The sequence below is a fragment of the Aureobasidium namibiae genome, assembly GCF_000721765.1.
Source record: "Aureobasidium namibiae CBS 147.97 unplaced genomic scaffold scaffold_4, whole genome shotgun sequence".
In the NCBI taxonomy this organism is placed as follows: Eukaryota; Fungi; Ascomycota; class Dothideomycetes; order Dothideales; family Saccotheciaceae; genus Aureobasidium; species Aureobasidium namibiae.
Genome location: NW_013581205.1, coordinates 1163677 through 1182063, shown reverse-complemented (window position 1 = coordinate 1182063; position 18387 = coordinate 1163677). Strand labels below are relative to the sequence as shown.

The 18387-nt window shown below is 50.0% G+C and overlaps 5 protein-coding genes across 5 annotated transcripts; 2 read left to right on the top strand and 3 right to left on the bottom strand.

The window, feature by feature from the left end:
* Positions 1-754: 754 nt before the first annotated feature.
* On the top strand, positions 755-2547 carry M436DRAFT_62036 (uncharacterized protein; the record flags this gene model as incomplete). Its single annotated transcript, XM_013574258.1, has 4 exons — positions 755-1199; positions 1253-1702; positions 1750-2036; positions 2119-2547. The coding sequence occupies 4 exons, from the start codon at positions 755-757 to the stop codon at positions 2545-2547; spliced, it is 1611 nt and encodes a 536-aa protein (XP_013429712.1).
* A 907-nt stretch (positions 2548-3454) lies between these two features.
* M436DRAFT_71117 (uncharacterized protein) lies at positions 3455-5964 on the bottom strand (the record flags this gene model as incomplete). Its single annotated transcript, XM_013574353.1, has 6 exons — positions 3455-3823; positions 3886-4580; positions 4631-4692; positions 4740-5131; positions 5180-5336; positions 5534-5964. 6 exons carry the CDS (start codon positions 5962-5964, stop codon positions 3455-3457), a joined length of 2106 nt encoding a protein of 701 aa, XP_013429807.1.
* A 1225-nt stretch (positions 5965-7189) lies between these two features.
* M436DRAFT_71116 (putative alpha/beta-glucosidase agdC) lies at positions 7190-10323 on the bottom strand (the record flags this gene model as incomplete). Its single annotated transcript, XM_013574352.1, has 6 exons — positions 7190-8162; positions 8211-8805; positions 8856-9186; positions 9238-9270; positions 9326-10041; positions 10095-10323. 6 exons carry the CDS (start codon positions 10321-10323, stop codon positions 7190-7192), a joined length of 2877 nt encoding a protein of 958 aa, XP_013429806.1.
* A 3434-nt stretch (positions 10324-13757) lies between these two features.
* On the top strand, positions 13758-15404 carry M436DRAFT_41835 (uncharacterized protein; the record flags this gene model as incomplete). Its single annotated transcript, XM_013574140.1, has 3 exons — positions 13758-14363; positions 14637-14783; positions 14847-15404. 3 exons carry the CDS (start codon positions 13758-13760, stop codon positions 15402-15404), a joined length of 1311 nt encoding a protein of 436 aa, XP_013429594.1.
* Positions 15405-17352: 1948 nt separating this feature from the next.
* Positions 17353-17902, bottom strand: M436DRAFT_62032 (uncharacterized protein; the record flags this gene model as incomplete). The annotated part of the gene is made up of 2 exons (XM_013574257.1): positions 17353-17786; positions 17881-17902. The coding sequence occupies 2 exons, from the start codon at positions 17900-17902 to the stop codon at positions 17353-17355; spliced, it is 456 nt and encodes a 151-aa protein (XP_013429711.1).
* Positions 17903-18387: the final 485 nt, after the last annotated feature.

The window sequence follows — 18387 nt, the reverse complement described above, 5'->3', positions numbered from 1 at the left end:
TTCGCCTACAGCCTGGTCTTGAGTTGTATGTCAGACTGCATCATGCCGCACTATGGCTAAGTCCAGAATACCGTTCTTGCGGCTGTATGTTGGTTTGTATGCTGGTTTGTTTGCTGCTTCCGAGTGTGCTTCTCCAAAATAGGTAAGCACGTTACACAACGCCCATCTGTTCTCGCTTCCATGGTTGATGACCTCGATATGGCTTGCACCAACTCATCTGGCTATCTTGTTTGAGATGCATCCTGTCGCTGAACATGGCGAGGTACCGTAGATTATTTCCAGATGGCGCTGCGGGAGCGCCGAGGGGAGCGGGAAGGCTAGCCAACCTAAAGCGCAACAAGCTAGCCAACTTAAAAGACGATATGCAAAGAGTTACACTAACACCAGAATCGAACTCGATTGTCTCACAAGACGTACAGTGCGCTAGATGACACTCGCATGCAGTACTAGTCTGGATGGGGCTCATCAAAGCCTCGGTGCCGTAGGATCCAGCCAGTCCAGAATATGGCAACCCTATCGATTGGCTAAGGACTCAAGTCAAGAAGTGCTGCTAAGGACCAAGGTACAATAATATCGAGCTATCGGGCGGCTGCCAGGGAAGGCTGTGAGTATGTACAGTACATATGCTTCGTCACTAAGCCTCCAAACGCCCAATGTTCAATACCCAAGTTTGGCCTGCTTCGCCCTTCGAGAGGACTATATTCCACCCCCGAGAGCACCGAAATTCCTGGCTATCTTCTACCACTGATCTACGATGACTTCTCAGGAGGACATTGAGTTGAGCAGGCTTATGCTCCCTCGCCCCTCAGATCACCACGTCGCCAGGGCAGGAGCGACTCCACGACCGGTATCCGCAGCCTCAACAACCGAATCATCCTCTGAGCCCGCTGTACCAGAATTACCCCGACCATCTTCACACCACCTTTCAGACTCCAATTATACCATACAGAATGCCTCTGCTTCGAACGACAAGTCACCCTTGATTTTAGATGGTGGAGAACATCCACGATCACCAAGTAGGAGAAAGAAGACATCCGACCCGTGGACACTTCGCCGTCTTCCATTACTGGGACTAGTCACGTTCATTGTAATGCTTATCGTTGCACTCGAGGTTCTCTATCACTTCTCGAACAAAAATCATGGCCTTGTTGCCGCGAAGCAGGATGCAGCATATCTCTGGAAGTATCTCCCAACCGCAAGTAAGTGAAGCGGAGCGGGACCGCTTTGAAGAATCGCAGTCTAATCATCATAGTATTAACAACACTCGCATTCTACTGGAACAAGCTCGATTATCATACCAAGGCGCTTATGCCATGGAAGCTCATGTCTGAGAAGCCGCAATCGGTTGACCAAAGCCTACTATTAGACTATGTCTCTGGCAACCCATTAGGAGTCCTATCAGGAGCTAGAAAGTATCGACACGTGCCTGTGATTGCGTCCACAACGGGGTCACTGGTGATCGTCCTCGTCACTGTGTTTTTTACAGGTTTATTCATCTCGCAATCAACATTAGTGCATGAAGGGACGACAGTCTCAGTTTCGAGTGCTTTCGATGGCACTCAATTCGACGCCACCGCTGTTAACAGCTTTCCTATCTTAGCTGTGTCCAGCATCCTCTCCGACAATCTTTCTATCGACTATCCTCCGGATACAAATGTGAACTACGCTGTGGGCGGTTTTAGTCTTGAGACCACTTTACATGGTTAGTCCCGGCAGACTTACTGGAAGCCTCGCTGACAATGTTCGCAGGTTCAAACGCATCGAAGTCTGGAACTGTGGAGGCGTTCCAAGCGACTTTGGACTGTAGCAACGGATCCATCAACGCAACCTCGGTCACAGCTCAGCCTTACTACTGGGACATCGAACTTGATATGGTGGACGATGACTGCACAGCTACACTTCTAATGGAACCAGTAGAGAGTTTACATCACGTCTACGTGGAACCTTTGGTCGTCTTTCAACACTTCTATTCAGGCCTCAGCGCCGACTTTCTTGGAGGGTCCCTTCCTTCGCGAGTGAAACCATGGAGGCTTCTCGTACGATGATTTTATCACGATAATCCTGGCAACCTGGTCTCGACAGCCAACTGAATATTTAGATTCTAGGACACTAATGCAGGACTCGCAACGCCTCTACACAGCGACCACAAGTCAGATTGCAAATCGGTTTTTGAGAGCAAATACCACAATGACAGCCTCGGGTTCCTACAGGACAACTCAACTGCGCGTCACGCTCCGCACTCCCGCTCTCCGTATCATAGAGTCTGGGCTCTCAATTTTGATCATATGCGCTTGTATTGTCGTGATGGTCTTCTCTCCTTGTCCGCCTGCGTCGACTGCATTAGCATCAATAGCTGTGATACTACATAGCAGCCATCAGCTCAAGCCTCGCTTCTACAGAAGTGAAGGAAGGCCTCTAGGATACATCAAAGAGAACCTTCTAGGGCAGTCATTCTCTTCAAAGGGTCAGTCAAACTCGATACAACTTCAAGGATCAGATACTGCCCTTTCAACGAGCCCTACTCTAGCCGCAGGTACCACTACATAGTGGAGACCAGTAGTTTTCTCTTTGTACATGAAAATTGCACTATTGACACTACCATTGATCATTGTCGCCAGCCTCGAAGCCACATACCAGGTCTCTTGCGCTAGAGATGGTCTAAAAAATGCTCCGTCAAATCCTTACTGGCACTACGTGTGGACTTGGATTCCTGCTTCAACTATGACACTAATCAGCCTTTTGTACTCGTCTCTCACCTGGTCTGTCGCACTTCTGGATCCCTACAGTATCCTAAGAACCCACAGTATTGCTGCTCAACACACACTGTGCCAAGGCAACTTATCGAAGGCTTCTTTTCAGCTCACATGTCAAGGTTTGAGTTTCAGACGTTACGCGCTTCTTGCAGTCAGCATTTCAGCACTTCTTGCGCCTCTCCTGACTATCATTGTCAGTGGTCTCATTTATGTCCAGGCTATTCTAAAGACAGAATATAACCTTGTCATACCACTCGCCGACCATATCTTGAGTCCTGTAGGACAAAACATCGGTCTAGAAGCCTGGAGTCAAGCGTCGCTTTTTGCCGCCAATCTCCTCTACCAGGGCTATGGCAGCTACCCGAAAGGAACTCATGGATACTTCGTTTTCCCTGATCTTGCTCAAGGGTGGAAGGGCGGAAGGGATAGTGCTTAGCACCTACATGTGAAAAGAGTCGCATTGGAAAAAGCAACATAGCCTTAGTATATAAAGGCGTCTTCAAAGGAAAGGAGGGGTCTAGTTAAGTCATAAGAAAGGCAAGAGGAATAGGCTTGGTCAAAGAAATGTGCAGATTATGCATTGTGAGATTGTGAATAAATACTAAAGATTACTAATTATGGTAGATAGAAGCTTATGACATCGATTTCCCTGTCTCCTCAATCCTTCTCACCACACTTGCCCTCATCGTGTCAAGGTACACTCACTCCTTACCAAAGGCAGGGAAAGCAGGAGCAGTAGTGCCATCGCACGAGTACTGAACAATAAAGTCAGACTCGGAAGTGTTGCTGTCCAGAATAACAGTGCCATCAGGGGCTTTGATAGAAAACGAGAATTTGACGGGTCCGCCCATTTGACCAAAGAAAATACGGTAAGGGAGGTATTCCCCAGCCTTGAGGGTGTATGTGGCAGTGGCGGTAGATTGGAACCCAGTATCTGAGTTCCAAGAGGCGGCAGCAGCTGCATTGCCTCTGCTCCAGCCGTGCTTGGCGGTCTCGCCGAGATAGAGGAACACAATGTCGTCAGGGTTTGAGAGAGTGAAGGTGTAGGTGCCAGCGATCTGGGCAAACAGCTGTATGTAAAATGTTAGCCAACCATAAACTCGATAAGGTGAGTAGCAGTGAGAAGACTTACGTAGCCGCGGTGGTTCAGAATGAAATATTCCGAGGGTGCGTAGTTGCCAGAGTCGTAGATCTGAATACTTTGGGCTGCGTTGACATTGATACCGCCGACGCTGTTGGTGGTGCTTTGCCAGTTTGGCGTCTTGGTTGCGTAGTTGGAAGGCTCGACCCACAGGACATTGTTGCCTTCCGCGTAGACGCCAGCGCCGTAGAAGGCATATTGAATACCCTTGTTACCGCAAGCGCTAGGGATAGCAGAGGCAGTGACAGTCAGTACGGAGGTCTCGAGAGTGGTCTGAGTTGCGACTGAGATGATGGTGGCAGGAGCAGTGGAGGTAGAGGTGCTAGTGGCTTGGCTGACCAACAAGGAGCAGGCGCTAGACATGACAGAAGCAGGATACTTGCTCAAGACAGCAGGGGTCGACAAAGATGCAGAACCGGCAGTCACAGCAGCACGCTTGTCGATGCTAGCGGTAGTAGTGGTTGTGCTGAAGGCGGTGCTGGTGACGAACGGGGTGACGAATGAAGTAGGAGTGACAGTGGCAACCAGAGCACTGTAGCTGAGAGCTGCAGAGCAGAAAGGTTGAAGAGTGGCGTACTTAATGTCCTTGACAGCCTGGTAGATAGCACCGACAGTATCGCCCTTTTTAGGGTTGAATCCAGGGTTGGAGGTGTTAGTGAAAGTATAAGAGTACTCGATCATGTAGTCTAGTCGGTGTCAATAGTTGCCATGCAAATACGAATTTTTGGTTGCTCACGGTCATTTCCACGGTATTGGCCCTTGTTGGTCGCATAGCTCGAATCCCAGGCTTCGGTGTAACTACAGGGTGTTAGTGTTTGTCGCGCATCCCGTTTTGGAGTACTCACAGAGAGCAGTATTGGCCTTGACTGTTGGAAGTCTTGTTAAGATAAAGAAGGTAGGTGTTGAAAAAGTCGCAAATCTTGGGAGGAGTTCCATCCTTAGGAGCAGTGGCGATGTTGTACTTGTTTTGAGCTTGGCAATGAGCGGCGCAAAGAGATGCGTTGAAGGGGCCAGCGGTGAAAATACGGCTTCCCATGAAAGTGTCGTAACCCTCGTGATCAAGAGGAGCGTTGATAGCAGCGTTATTGAGGTACTGAACATTGCCGAAACCTGCAGGCACTTCGAGTGTCTGGTTCATGTAACCGTTTGAGCCAGCGATGGCAACTTGAAACTTGTTACGCCATTGGCCGTAGTTATTGGCATTTGAAGACGACACAGGACCTCCCCAGAACACACACTTTTGAATGATTAGCGTTGATCTGAGAATGAAAGAAGAGATATTCACCTTGATGATGGTGGTCGAAGTGGGGTTCGGGCAGGCAGCTGCAGGCTCGAGGCTGGGATCCCTTTCGAAGTACAAGTTGAAGGACATGCAACCGTTGATGGCATTACACTTGGAAGCACACTTGTCGGTGTCGTATGAAGAGAGAGTGGTAAAACCCCTACAGTGACAGTACAGTTAGTGTGATTATACCAATGAAACGCAATATTGCCGCGTTCCTGCTGAACATGCGTAGTTCATTCTACGAGATGTCGTCTTGGATAGTGTTTTGACGAAACACGCCCCATGAACTGCTCGTGAGGATTGTGAAGACAGCGCCAGCAAGAATGCGATATCAGTACTTTCGGTGTAACTTACATGTAGCCATAAGCTGAGTTGGATGCGTTCAAGTTGGTGAAGGTATTAGAGTATCCGGAAGGAACAGGGGCACTGGAAGCCGCGGCAGCGAATGCGGTATTGGCTGCAAATGCAGATACAGTGTCATCAGTAGGTTCGGCTGGGGCAGCATAGGCTCCTGAGACTCCAGTAGGCTGGGCAGCACATGCAGCTCTCTTCTCGATGACTGCAAGAGGGCTTTGAGTAGCGATGGCGCTGAGGTCCACAGGAATCGAGGTGATATCGTCGGTAGCTTGAGCGGCAAGGGAAGTGACGTCGTAGGTCACACTTGAAGCGGTAGTAGTGTAGGAAATGTTGGGTTGAGCGGCGACCATGTCAAGGTCGATCAGCTGGGGAGCTGGAAGAGCAGCAGCCAATGCTGCGAGAGCCGGAACGGCCAGAGAATAACGCATGACGATGCTACAAAAGAGTGTATATGGTGGGACGAAAAGAATGATTGAGAAGATTGGAATGAACAAAGAAGGAACGATCTAGTTGACCTGTGATGATCGACTGTGGATTGATGTTTTGCATACACGGACATGGGCTCATTCTTATATCTCATCCTCTGACTTATCTTGGTATAACAATGTCTTGGTATCTCGTCGGTCATCTCCTCTGACTTTTGTGTCATACGCGAGTCTCAGAGCTCGCACAGGCTTCTGTCATCGCGATGAAACCGTACATGGAAAGAGGTGATGTTGCGAAGAAGCTGAACATGGCTCGCCACTGACCAGGCACAGGCTCGTGTGTGTAGTGGCGTCTAGAAGGCTTCAAAGCCTACGGCACTTACCTCAAATGCAGGAGGGACCTGATGCTTTCAGCAAAGCGACTCGGCGCATTGTCGTGAAATAGTATCATCGAGACTTCCCAAGACTTCGGAATTGGAAGTCCAGAGCTGAGCTGAACAATATACGAAGTGAAGACGGACGCTCCGGACCACTAGCGCAGATCCTCTAAGGATCGTGGATGGCGAAATACCCTGCTTGGACCTCAGTATGCCCGTGTTGCTGGGTGTCAAGACGGAAGATCGGTGTTGCAGAGGTGCATCAGTAATAAGAAGAGGGCTTGTGGCTTGTGGGGCATGTCTAGGCGAGGCTGCAAATCTATGGCCATATATCTTGGTCGAGTAGCAGTCAGCACCAAAGAGCATCCTGGTCGTTCCTTAGGCACGTCTATCTAGTTTCTGTCTTGAACATGCTTGATAAAGCTCAGGCTTCAACTGTTCTCCGTTATCGCTCAAGTAATCGACGTTGTGTTTCGAGTCCTAGAATTCTGGCTTCGAATTGGCGAAGTTCGGCCTTGACTCGTTAGATTCAACGGTTATAACACAGACCTTCGAAGCCGCAGCGTAGTCTCTGAAAGTCTTACCGACCTCATTTCCACCTGCTGCCCAGACTAGTGGTTGCTATACATATACAAAGATGCTCCGCCTCGTTGGTTCTAAAGATCCATTGCGCCGCTTTTCTCAGCTGAACAAAGAAGATTGCGAAAGTTGGAAGAGAGACATGCTCTCAAGACAATTACGTTTGCTCATGCCATAAGGTTTATTTGCTAAGGCTGTCTCCAACATCAGGGATGGAGAATACTAACACCACCATATTGTACTACGGAGAGTGTCTCGTCAGGCTGTTAACTTCATACAGAGACCACGAAAGGTCCAGTGAGCTTCTGGTCAAACTGAACCAAAAGATGGTGAGTGGAACCGTCAAAGCTCCAGTCATTTTCTCCGCACTTGTACCAGTCGTGATCGTCACCGTCCTTCTTCCACTGCGGTGTCTGACCAGAGTGACTCTTCTGACCAAGAAGAGTCACTTGAACAACACGGTTATCCTCAGCTTGGTAATCGAAGCAGCCAGAGACAGTCAGCTGGCCGTTCTCGTACTCGAGCTTGATTTCAGACGTTGCGTTCTGCTTGATGCTGTCGCCGTCGTCCAGGTACAAGGAGCCGATGGCTTTGCCATCGCGTCCTGGTGCGATGACGATGTTGAACGGTTGCTTGCGCACATCAGTGGTCGTGTAGCCCGATGCGTTACGCATGGGAATAATACTGCCACCGCGAATGTAGAGGGGGATATCTGTGAAGTCGACATCCGAGATGGTGATGTTGGCACCGGCACCCTCGACGGTTTTGAAGGTCTTGAAGTCGTAGAAGCGGTCGTTCGGGAAGTAAACATCTACACTGGTCGAGTTCTCCTCGGTGACAGGAGCAACCAGAAGAGAATCGCCATAGAAGAATTGAAGGTCGAGAGCAGAAGTGGCTTTGTCGTGAGGGTACTGGAAGAACATTGGGCTGATCAGAGGTGTACCATCAACAGTCTGCTTGTGCAGAGCAGTGTAGATGTAGTCGAGCAGCTTGTAACGGATGTCAATAGACTTGCGAGCTGACTCTGCAACGGTTTCCCATAGGTAAAACTCCTGAGGGATGGAGCTGTCTCCATTGTGATTTCTGTAGAATGGATTGAAGGCGCCGAGAGATGCCCAGCGAGCACAAAGCGTAGTTGTCGTGTTGCCCCCAAAACCGCATGTGTCTGAACCAACCATAGGAATCTGGTAGATGGCGGCAAAATCGAGCATACCTTGGATAGATTGACGGTAGAGCTCCCAGGTGCTAAATCAGGTCAATACAGAGCTCAAAAATGGTCTAGAAAGCACTCGCCTCAAGTTATCACCCAGCCACTTGCCCACGGCCTTACCAGCGCCTGCGAAAGTCGAACGAGTAATTACCAATGGTCTTCTTCCAGGTCTGCGTGCCTCAAGTGCGTTTCTAGAAAATGAGCTCATCATGGTTCCATACAAGTTGTGGACGTCAAGCTCCGCGTGTCCATCGGCATGGATGATATCAGTATCGAGAGTGTTGTTAGATACGCCACCGTAAGCCTCGACAGTATTTGCGTTGTCGATTTGATAAGGGGGAGCGAGAAGGTTGCGACCAGGGAAACCAATTCGTGCGGACGACTGACGCTTATCAAGCGGAGAGTACTGCAGACCGACTGATCGCTTGGCAGGCTTCTTGACGTCGATTGAGCGTTTAGTGGCACCAGGGTCAGAAGCAGGAGCGAGCCATGGAGGAGCATATGCAAGATCATCCGGAGGGTAGGGGCTACTAGCATTTGGCTGAAAGGCTGCTGGGAAGCCTGGAATAGGGCGAGGAGCAGATCTGATGGCGGGTCTAGTAGGAGGGAACCCACGATCCTCAGCACTTTCTTGAGGGTTCGCTCCGAAGTAATTGAAATTGGCGGCCTCATTCATGTCTGTATTGTCGTCAGCATGGTTCATTTGATATGCGTCCAGAGACACTCACCAATCCACAGAGCATCGATATCAACACCAGTTTCAGCATCGAAAAACTTGGCAAATTCGTTGGTCCAGTACTCCTGGGTACCGTTTGCCAGCCAATCTGGGAAGGCGGTGACACCAGGCCATACAACACCCTGGTAGATGGAGCCGTTCTTCTGGAGAAGGATTCCTTGGTCACGAGCACGCAGGAATGACTCGTAAGGCAACCCGTTCTCGCGTTCGGTCTGGTAAGCCATAGCGGGATCGACCATGACAATGTAGTGCTGGTTATGCTCATGGAGGTAGTTCACGTATTCGCGAACACGAGCAAGAGGGAACCGGTCAGGATCGGTAGTCTGGAGATCGAGTCAGTATCTCAAAGCGGACCAGAAGCCTAGCGATCTTACCATGATGTAGCGCTCATACATGTAATCAATATCCTAGAGAAGACACGATTAGCACGAGTTCATGAATTTAGGTGCTACTCCAACTCACGGTCCACATAGTCTCAAGCGGAATTGCAGCAGCGGAATAGTTGTAAACTACTTCGGCAATGGCGTAGAAGTCACGGTATCCATAACGGCACTGGTGGAAGCCGAAGCCCCAGTAGGGCATCATCGCAGCTTTTTGGGTAACACTGCTGTACTCTTGCGCGACCTCAACAGGGCTGGGACCATCCAAGAAGTACAGGTCAATCACACCTCCCAAGGTGTTGTACTCCAGATATTGACCATCAGCTTCGGTCTTGTTGATCTTGATGTCCATACCTGAGCTCGAGAGAAGGAAGACTCCGTGAGTACCAGATTCTACTCTGTGATCAAAGTAGATGGGGTGGTTGCCGTAAAGGTTGGTGCCGGAAGGGATACCGTAGGCATCTCTAGACCACAGTGTGCGAGTGTAGTCGGTAGTGTTGAGGCGGAGAGAATCAGAATGTTCTCCGAGACCATAGATGTTAGGATTCTCGGGAAGAGAAGTACGTAAACGGAGATATTGGTCCTCAAACACAATTGGTGACTTGGAAGTATCGAAAAGTACTTCCTGGTTAGATTTACGAGTAATCTTGAAGCTGAAGGGATTCTGCTCCATTGAGAACTCAAGTGTTGCATCACCAGCCGATACCGAGTTGTTGGCATCTGGTGTAGGGAACACACTGGTAGGGACCTGATAGGCGATCTTGCCTTCGTCTTCAATCTTGACATGTAGACGCTTTTCTATGTATTGTCAGTCGCGTAATCGGATAATGTACAGAGCTTTATGCACGTACCGGAATCGTAATTCACAGCCAGGCGGAGGTTCTGAATGTCTGTGCCATAGGCGTTGCATGCTGTACCAGCCAGTGTCAACTTGGCGGTCAGACCAGTGTCTGTGTTGACGATATCTGATGCCGAGTATCCAGGACAGTCATTGATGTTGCCTGCTGCCTGTCTTCGAGCTACAGCAGCGCCAGAGACGCTACGCAAGAGCGCGAGTCCGTAGAATGCTTTGAGCAACATCTTAGGGAATCGAAACCTGTCCCTACCCGTTTCACGCGAGGGAGATCCAGCTTTATACTGACAGAACGTAAGTAGCGCAGCCACCAGAGCACATCCTATTGAGAACATCGATCATATACACGGCGGTATTTTCGGAGTCGCAGTCGCGTTGCGCCGAGGTTACCTATGCTGTACAGTACGTCGTCTGGGCAGTGGGATAGCTCAAAAGCTTCCTTGCCGTTGCAACGGGCCATCTTGATGGCAGAAACGGGAAGGTGCGGTGCAAGAACTTGTGGAGGGATTCTTGGAGGCTTCCACCTGCGTAGGCCAAGTCTTAATAGCAAGGAGATTTGCTAGTAGTTTTGAGTTCCTCGAGCGGAGCCAAGACTATGACCCGTTCGTATAGAAGCCATGCGATGATGCTTTCTTCTGCCTTTGCATGAGCGAGGCGTATGCCAAGGCTCTTTTCCGCCAACGAACATCCACTTTTGTGAACGTCACTCCATTTCCTCCCAGATTTTCCCCTCACAGAGTGGAGAGATATAACAACTTACCCCTCTCTTCGGGTACTTGGCAGGAACAATGCCTTGCTATCGAAAAGCTTCCTGCCTTCGCGTATACTGTATGTGCGGCGTTGGACGCTTCGTGCTTTCGCGCGGCGTGCCGGTGCTGTTCTGATTCATAAACGGTATTCATTGTGTCGCGTTGCTGCCACGTGTGTGGTACCTACAAGAGCTTCCTCAAGCGATCTAGTGCGTATACTGTTATAGTCGGAGTGATGCTGGATTCCTAGCCGAGGTGTGGGATAGCGCCAGTTCACATGGCTGGGTACGACGGTGCAACCTCAAGCAACTAGCAACTCTTTCTGCCAACCTCCATCCATTGCAGTCAAAGCAGTCGGGATTCGGGATTCGTGAAATACCCGAAGGATCATGGAGCGAGGTGCATACGCCCTTCCTGTAGTTTTCAAGGTGTGATGACTTCGCGATGCGAAGGACGCCCTACACACACAAGTCGATGATGCCGGGAGGGGTTAGTAAATCCATTCTGATTACTGCGTGGTATCCTCTGCGACATCGCATCGTTGATCGAAGCTCGAATCAAACGCTTCATGTGATATGAAGTGGATGGTGAGTCTTTGCGGCATCAGACATAATCTGAATCTGCGGCTTCGTGAAATATTGTGGTGTGGACGACACCAAAATATTGTAATGTCAAACAAGTCCATCACAACGCCGGGATGAATACGATAAATGCTTTCAACTAGACAATGCCACATTTATGGAATGCTATAGACCATGGATGTCCTCGGGCTCATGCCTCACAAGGGGAAGTTACGCCGATGATCGTCTAAAGAATGCCAAAATTCTTGTCTCCAGGAAGACCCTGTCAGATAGTCGGCCATGGTACATCGCATCTTCCTGGTGTGCGAATGCTTGTAACGCAAAACACTTGCAGAAATGCACAGTGATTCTGAGAGGGATACCAGGGAAGAGCGATGTTGTCTCGAATCTATGACCAGAAGCACTATTCATTCCATTCTTGGTACTCGATGATACCGTCTTATCCCGGTCTCTCTCTAAAGCTGCTCTACGGCATCGCTCACGCGCCATGATTCTGGAACCTGCTAGAGTACTCTTCGCTTCGCAACACCGTCACGCTAAGACTGAGCGTCACGAATGACATGTGGCTCCCCAGCGCAAAGATGGGGAAATTCATAGTCTACGTTTTGTCCCCGATCATGGTCATGAAAATTAGTGCCAGCAGTGAACTGCCTCAGTCTGGACATTTTGTGTCCAATTGGTTTCTCTCTTGACCTCGCTTGTTGATTCGTTGTTGCCTCCAGCGCTCATACATTCTCACCTCGTGTTCGATGTGTCGATAGTCCGAGACTGTACCGTCGCAGATAGTGGACTTGAACTCAGACCCGATTCGAGGCTTCGAGGGCCTTCTAAGCATCTTTTTCGATGAGTACGAAGTGAGAGCGTTGGTCGGAATACTAGAGCAAGGCGGCTTAGACAACGAGGAAGTCACGCATGTTGGCGCCGAATGGAAAGCCCAGGCGAGGAGGTCGAAGGCAGAATACTGGGTACTTGGTCCTTTCGTCGGTTGTGAACGAGTCGACAAGTGCGCCGGATGTCAAATTCCGACTTTGGTCATTTGTGATTGGTTGATCGTGTGAAGACAACGACTCCGAACGCTTCTCGTCATGCTACTCGCTCACTAATGCAACCTCGCAAGTCTCACTCAACTCGACCTGGAAAGTCGAACCTGCACCCGATGAGGGAGCGAGGAAACCCGCGGGCCGCGTCAACCGTATGACATAAGTCTCGTGCTGTGATGGTGATGGACGACAGCGGGAGGTCGTGCTTGCTCGTCAGGAGAAGGCTGAACAAAGAAGGAGCGAGGTTGATCTTGCTCGAGCTTGGCACCGAAGCTTCCGTTCCGACGTTCATTGCTGCAAAATCGATGCAGGAACAAGCATGACTCCAACCACGAACCACTTCTTTTTTCCATCGCCTCTTGCCAGCCGCCTTCCGGTTGCTATTTTTCGATCGATTTGCTTCTTGTTCCTGAACATTCCCCATAAAATACCCCAGTTAAGACAACGGGACGGCGGCAGGGTTGCTTGAGCTTATCTTCGACATCATTCGTTCATCCTTCAACCTTTTCGTCATGTTACCCACACTCGTACGCGCACGTATCGAGACACGGTCTCACTGGAATCGCTAACACCAGGATCTTCATTCCGTGCTGCCTGTTCCTCTTCGGTCCTGCTGCCGGATCTCGCAGAATATGAAGGGCAATCATTTTCGCCAACACATCAATACATGCGGTATTTATCATGATCGGAACGCAACACGACTGTGTCGGACTGGATAGTTGAATTCACTGTGTATTTACGAAGACCTCAGACCTTACAATAATCGAGCGTGTTGTTGTCGAGCATATCCCGCCGCCATAACAGCATATGGTATTGATATTCACGTGTACCCGAGTACCCCATCCTTCTACCTCGCCTTTCTGCTGTTGGGGTACCAACCCGAGTCAAAAGACCCGCAACCCGAGTGGACAACATGGTTTGTGACTGGGGTGTTACCTAAGAGGATGTCTTTTGTCAGCCACCTCCACTTCCTACACTCGAGCCAATGCTGCGCTGCACTTCGTATCGATGACGCTCGAATCAGCTTTCGACTTCCGTCTTCAACTTGATGCTAGGGCTGGCTATGACATCCACCGAAAGAATGGCTGGTGATCATCGTCGATACAACATGTTGATCACGCCTGCACCTTCCAACAAGCGTGTATAAAGAGGTGTTGCTCGACCTCCCATATTCACTCTATCATCAACAACCGTTTGTCGATTCTACCGACAACACCTCTCTTCGTCTCATCTTTCTTTCGCTTCTTCCTTACCTTCGCTCATAGTACTGTCTCGTTGTCGAAAGACCAACATGAAGTACACACTCCAAACCCTGGCCCTTGCCTCGGCCGCATCCGCTCGCGTCCTACAGACTAGACAGTCATCCTGCTGCTTCGGTATCAACGTCTCTGGTGATGGCGTTCAGGGTGGCTCGCTGGGTCAGCTCACGGATGGACAAAACCGCTTCGGTCCTAACCAGTCTGGTGCTACCTACTGCATTGACGATGGCAAAATCACCGACAAGAACGGTAGAGGATGCATCTTGACTGGCCCCACCACTCAATTTCAGTGTGACCAGGGTGCTTCTCCTACTGGAGGCTTCTCTGTTGCTTCCTCTGGTCAGGTCGAGCACGATGGTGATGCCACATTCTACGCTTGCCCCGTCGATGACAACGGCAACTACAACATCTACACCAAGCCTCTCGACAACATGCCCAAGTGTGTCAAGGTCGGCCTGAGCAGTGCTGACGGAACCTGTGCTGCCCCTTCATCGGCACCTGTGTCTTCCGCTCCTTCATCTGCTCCCGCCTCGTCCGCCCCTCCTGCTACTACCGCAGTCTCTGTCTCTGTTTCCGTCTCCACCCCCGCTCCCTCTGTCTCCGTCGCTGTTTCTACCGAGCAGTGCCAGCCTTCCACCGTCGTAAAGACTGTGACCCAGCAGAACAACGTCACTGTCCCCGTCACCGAGTACAAGACTCAGATCCAGACTCAGACTCAGGAGCACACCGACACTGCCTACCAGACTGAGACCAAGCAGGTCCCCACTACCATCTATCAAACTCAGACTCAATACAGCACCATCAACGAGACCAAGACCGTCCCTACTACTGTCTACAAGACTCACGAGGAGACCACCACTGTCTACAAGACCGAGGAAATCACCTCCACTGCCGTCCGCACTGAGGAGCAGACCCAGACCCAGACCCAGACTCAGACCCAGCCTCCCGTTACCGAGGAAGTCACTCAGAAGACTACCGTCGAGCAGCCCACCACTATTGAGCAGCCTACTACCGTTCAGTCTCCTGTCACCGAGACCAAGTCTGTTCAGCAGCCTCCTGTCACCCAGTCTGTTACCGAGCAGGTGACCACCTCAGTCGCCAAGCCTACCACTGTCTCGCAGGCCCCTGTCACTGAGACCAAGGTCTCTTCTTCTCAGCAGCCTTCTGCCACTCCTTCCGGTACCGGAAACTGCCCTCGCGATCTCCCCGGCATGGACTCCTACTTGAAGCCTCGCCTGATCGTCCCCGTCAACAGCAACCAGCCTGATACCGCCTACGGTACTCAGTACAATGCTTACGTCGGCAACGGTAACAGCACCATCTTCAGCTTTGACGTTCCCCAGAGCTACGAGGGCAAGCAGTGCGAGGTGATTTTCACCTTCCCAACCCAATCCCAATTGGAGACCTCTTTCGTCTCCGAGTCCGGCAACGGCGGCATCGACTTCAAGCAGTTGAAGAGCGCTGCTGATGAGAAGACCACCTTCAACAACCAGCCTGCCGTCGCCAAGGACTTTGGCGAGAAGGGTGTCTCTACCGGTAACGCCTACACCATCACCACCGGTGACTGCGCTGTCGGTCAGACCATCTCATACGAGCTTACCGCCACTGGCGATTATCAAGCCTCGTGGTTCCAGGACTGGAACCCCTGCCCTATCGGCCTCTGGGTCGTCGCCAACTAGGAGCATGATTTGATATTTTTCGTATCATAGCATGAAAACGTGCTTGATCATTTGTACCAAAATACCGGGAGTATGACTCGTCCCGCACCAACTTATGACTCTCCTTTATACATTTCTCCTGTCTGTACAACTTAGATATAGTATCCTCTAGAATAGTGTAATGCAACCTCACTACCTTCGAAATTTCTCATCCTTCCATCTTGGGTCCGTAGAAAATGTGTACTAGAATTCGCACAAGGGGGAAGAAGACCATCAGTCATCGAACGTTCGATTTTAGCAGGCGCTAGTAAGGCAGTCGGTAAGTGGCTAGGGACAATCTCTCGACGTGGGAGCTTTATCGTTAATCTATCTAAGGTATGCTGGATTTTGCCGCTATCTACTAGATTTCTATGGTTAGTTAGGATGTGCGGATCTGGTGGCAACACAACAACTACGCTTTGTGCTCGCTGGACATCTCTCGGCACCTTTCAGCTTGAGTATCTCGTATCATCTCTTACTGCTCTTCTAAGACTACGTCTTCGCGAGCCTTTTGGCAACTTCGTCCTCACAACATTCGAATCACTCGGCCCCGTCCTTTTTCATTGCAGCCCTATCTCTTGCAATTGCGTCTGTTAGTGACCTACGAGTGTCTAAATCGAGTAACCTGGGGGCATGCTTCCCTCTCTCTTCCGGTTCGTTTACTTCTTAGCAGCGCTACTCCCACTCATACTCATCTTCCCAAAGCTGTCCACGAGATCATCACCACTATGACTATAGCACCAGCGCTGGAAGTCTCGCTCCTTAGCTCTTTCGGACGTGAATCTGTTGTTTGACTTTTGGAAGGCAGAAATACACGGAGTGAGAGGCTTGGGCTTTGTCTTTGCAGTGTAGGAGCTGGGATTGTATTTTGGTGGTGGCATTGTTTGGGCGTGTTTGGGGGAGGGAGTTGGGTATGTTGTGGGCGTGGTTTGCGGATCGTGGTTAAGTAAGGAAGAGAGTGTGATGATTTTGGACTGGTATCGAGACCTTATGACTGTTTTATACACCTTATTACATCCTTGAGCTACCTTGCTAGCAATCCAGTTCCGAACTCGATCTCTCACTCTCAACCAGAACAATGGATTCGGGGGTCTGTGGCGAGAGTGAGACTGTTCGAGAGCACAAAGATAGATGTCTCGAGATGAACAATGGATTCACTGCTAGACGTTTCAGTTTCTTCTGCTCTCATCATATATCAATGAGGATGGGCTGTATAATGGCTCTTTGTTCATTGTTGTATGAGTCAGATGTTCTGGTCAGTATGCTACCTTTGGCGATTTGTTATTGTGAGTTTGCTATCCGAGGTCGAGGTCGAAGGTAAGGCAGAGCATAGTCTCAATATGCTGTAAAACGGTAAATACATATACCTTGATTGCACCTGCCATCATCAGTAAAACCATTCGCACCAGTAAACAACAACTGACCCATCCAAGACTTCCAACTTTTGATCCTTACTAATTCTAGACACTTTTTCTTTGCCTAAACCACTTACCAATCTGCCAACCTCATCTTCCAAACTCGCTCCAATGACCCCATTCGATTGGCCAACGAACCGCCTTGAGGCCTCTCAACTCCGCACCTTCACCCCTTTTGGCAGTAACCAAACACAACTCACTAACACACAAGCAGCACAACTACGGGCGACTGGCTTTCAGGGACTGCGTAGCTTGGATAGAAAGTTTGAAATTATGAGAAGCAAAACGGTGGATGTAAGCTACGAGGATCAGTTATGTGGCTTGATGAGAGGTGCCGGGATTGGGGGGAAAAAGAAATGAAGGCGATAGAGTCAGAGGAGGAGCAGGCAAACGGTGTTCGCATCGTTCCAGTATCTAATCAATTTCTACGGCAGCAAGCTCATGTAATAGGCCACGAACGGAACAGTCTAAGGACTATTGGTAAACTGAGGCTTATAGAGTTTCGAGTTCAGTGTTCAAGAAAGTGCAGGACCTATCTCAGCCACATTTCCCCCTTCACGCTGCCTTTGCTCACGCACCATCTCCTTGACCAAGAACGAATGTGTCTGAACATAGCTCTCGTACTGCGCAATCGTTTCTCCAATCTTTGCTATCCTCTTCTCTAGCTCCTGACTAACCGCCTTCAAATTCTCACGGAACCCACGCGACACCACAACCAGCCGCTGTAACATTGCCATAATCCGAAGTTTCTTATGCCTTGCCACCACGACCCGTATCTGCTTCTGCAGTAGTTCCTCAGGAAACATGTTCTCGGCGACTTCGACGGGGGAAAGGCAGAACAGAGTGATGAAAGAGGCATGATCGGAGGTCTGTTCGCCCGAAGTCCTTGTGAAATTGCATCTCTTGTAAGGGGTCTCTGGGTGGGCAGTAGATTGCGTCTGAGTAGGAGCTTGCGTGTGTGTAAGGGTTTGATGCTTGGTCCTCGATGGCCGGATTGTGTTGTCCCTTTGACGAGGTCGAGCTAGCATTGTCTTCATGCTCACGCTTTCGCTTCTTCGAAGGCATGATGGACCCAAATTCTGAGAGAACTTGGAAATGGGAGATATCAGCAAAACTACCAGCGGTCCTTTTGCGATGCGATCGATGATTGAGGAAAAATGATCGAGGATGGTGTGGATGTAGAAGGGACGTTTACTGGGATGAAACATGCAAGGGCGACTTGGTTTGAGGTGCGTGCATCATGCGGCACGGTAGCGCTCAACATGTGCACCACTCTTGAGCGACAATATTGACTTCCCGTCGACACTGTTTCTGTTATTTTCTTGAGAACCTCGAGGTCGATCAAGCTTCCAAATTGACGAATTTGTGCTGCCAAGGGTCACTCAATGCTCACATGTGTATGTTCCATTGATCTCAAAAATGGACGATGGCAGGAAAAAGGAAACCAGGACTCGTGCATATGATATATCACTTCCTCTTACAAACGTACCAATGCGGCACGGAACACGTGATACCTTGCCGCTGGCAAGCCTTTTCCAGCCATCTTCCTT